This window comes from Sprattus sprattus (assembly GCF_963457725.1).
Source record: "Sprattus sprattus genome assembly, chromosome: 2".
In the NCBI taxonomy this organism is placed as follows: domain Eukaryota; kingdom Metazoa; phylum Chordata; class Actinopteri; order Clupeiformes; family Clupeidae; genus Sprattus; species Sprattus sprattus.
In genome coordinates this window covers 3,345,744-3,348,243 of record NC_137921.1, presented here as the reverse complement: position 1 = coordinate 3,348,243, position 2,500 = coordinate 3,345,744, and the positions used below count along the sequence as shown (strand labels likewise).

Sequence of the window (2,500 nt, the reverse complement as noted above, 5' to 3'; positions counted from 1 at the left end):
ACACAATAACACACCAACAATACAGTATTACAACACTACAACACAATAACACAACAACAGCACAGTATTACAACACTACAACACAATAACACACCAACAATACAGTATTACAACACAACAACACAATAACACACCAACAATACAGTATTACAACACAACAACACAACAACAGCATAGTATTACAACACAACAACACAATAACACACCAACAACACAGTATTACAACACAACAACACAACAACAGCACAGTATTATAACACAACAACACAATGACACACCAACAATACAGTATTACAACACTACAACACAACAACAGCACAGTATTATAACGCAACAACACAATAACACACCAACAATACAGTATTACAACACTACAACACAATAACACACCAACAATACAGTATTACAACACTACAACACAACAACAGCACAGTATTACAACACAACAACACAACAACACACCAACAATACAGTATTACAACACAATAACACACCAACAATACAGTATTATAACGCAACAACACAATAACACACCAACAATACAGTATTACAACACTACAACACAACAACACACCAACAATACAGTATTACAACACTACAACACAACAACAGCACAGTATTACAACACAACAACACAATAACACACCAACAATACAGTATTACAACACAACAACACAATAACACACCAACAATACAGTATTACAACACTACAACACAACAACAGCACAGTATTACAACACAACAACACAATAACACACCAACAATACAGTATTACAACACAACAACACAATAACACACCAACAATACAGTATTACAACACTACAACACAATAACACAACAACAGCACAGTATTACAACACTACAACACAATAACACACCAACAATACAGTATTACAACACAACAACACAATAACACACCAACAATACAGTATTACAACACAACAACACAACAACAGCATAGTATTACAACACAACAACACAATAACACACCAACAACACAGTATTACAACACAACAACACAACAACAGCACAGTATTATAACACAACAACACAATGACACACCAACAATACAGTATTACAACACTACAACACAACAACAGCACAGTATTACAACACAACAACACAATAACACACCAACAATACAGTATTACAACACTACAACACAATAACACACCAACAATACAGTATTACAACACTACAACACAACAGGTTTGTCAAACCTTGAGGTCAATGGGAAACCCTGTTTTTCAAACCTTGAGGCCGGTGGTAAACTTGCTCCAACCCTTTTCCCACAGCAAACACCTCACTGCACTCTCACCCCAGTGTGTGTGTGTGTGTGTGTGTGTGTGTGTGTGCCCTTACCCCTCACCAAACTCTCGCCCCTGCCCCAGTGTGTTTGTGTGTGTGTGTGTGTGTGTGTGTGTGCCCTTACCCCTCGTTGCAGACGGCAGAGATGGTGTCCCCAAACTGCGCCCCATCAGCGTAGATGTATCGTCCGTTGGAAATCTCTCCAGCTGAACCACACGACCTCCCTGGGCAGGGATAACACACACACACACACACACACACACACACACACACACACACACACACACACACACACACACACACACAGTAAATTATAGCTAAAGCACTTAGTTAACCTAAAATCGTACAGGTTTACATTTACATTTAAGGCATTTAGCAGACGCTTTTATCCAAAGGAAGAGAACAATCAAGCCACGAGAAATAGAGACCTAGTGAACCAACAAATACTATTTGTCTGCCCAAATCACACACACACATGCCCACACACACACAAACACAAATGCCCACACACACACAAACACACATGCCCACACACACACAAAACACACACACACTGCAAAAATGCTTTTCTAACCTAGTGTTATTACTCTTATATTGAGATGAAAAAATCTAGTTGGTCTTGTTTCTAGCTAAATTGTACTTACCTAGTGCTCTTTGGTAAGGTTATTTTTGCCTATTTCAAGCAAATATTACTTATTTTAAGAAATCTTAACAAGCTAAATTTGCTTAACGCACTGGCAGCCAAATTTGCTTGTTTTAAGCCAAATTTGCTTAACGCACTGGCAGCCAAATTTGCTTGTTAAGATTTCTTAAAATAAGTAATATTTGCTTGAAATAGGCAAAAATAACCTTACCGAAGAGCACTAGGTAAGTACAATTTAGCTAGAAACAAGACCAACTAGATTTTTTCATCTCAATATAAGAGTAATAACACTAGGTTAGAAAAGCATTTTTGCAGTGTATAGTCACTGAGACAAACACACTTCCCTGGGGAGAGAAAACACCCACTGCAACACCACAAGACAAATACTGCTGAGCACGACACACACACACACACACACACACACACACACACACACACACACACACACGTCCTATGTGGTCACCCCTGCATGAATGTGGACAGTGTGTATCTGTGTTTGTACGCATGTGTGTGTGTTTGTCTTTGACAGTGTGCGTATCTGTGTGTGTG

At 38.7% G+C, this 2,500-nt stretch overlaps 1 protein-coding gene across 1 annotated transcript in view; it reads right to left on the bottom strand.

Moving 5' to 3' along the window:
• Positions 1-2,500, bottom strand: part of LOC308360199 (membrane cofactor protein-like) — a 15,591-nt gene that overhangs the window by 4,822 nt on the left and 8,269 nt on the right. Inside the window, exon 5 of the mRNA XM_080831987.1 lies at positions 1,433-1,532. Within this exon, the coding sequence (XP_080688113.1) occupies positions 1,433-1,532 (100 nt within the window). The remainder of the gene's footprint in view (positions 1-1,432; positions 1,533-2,500) is intronic.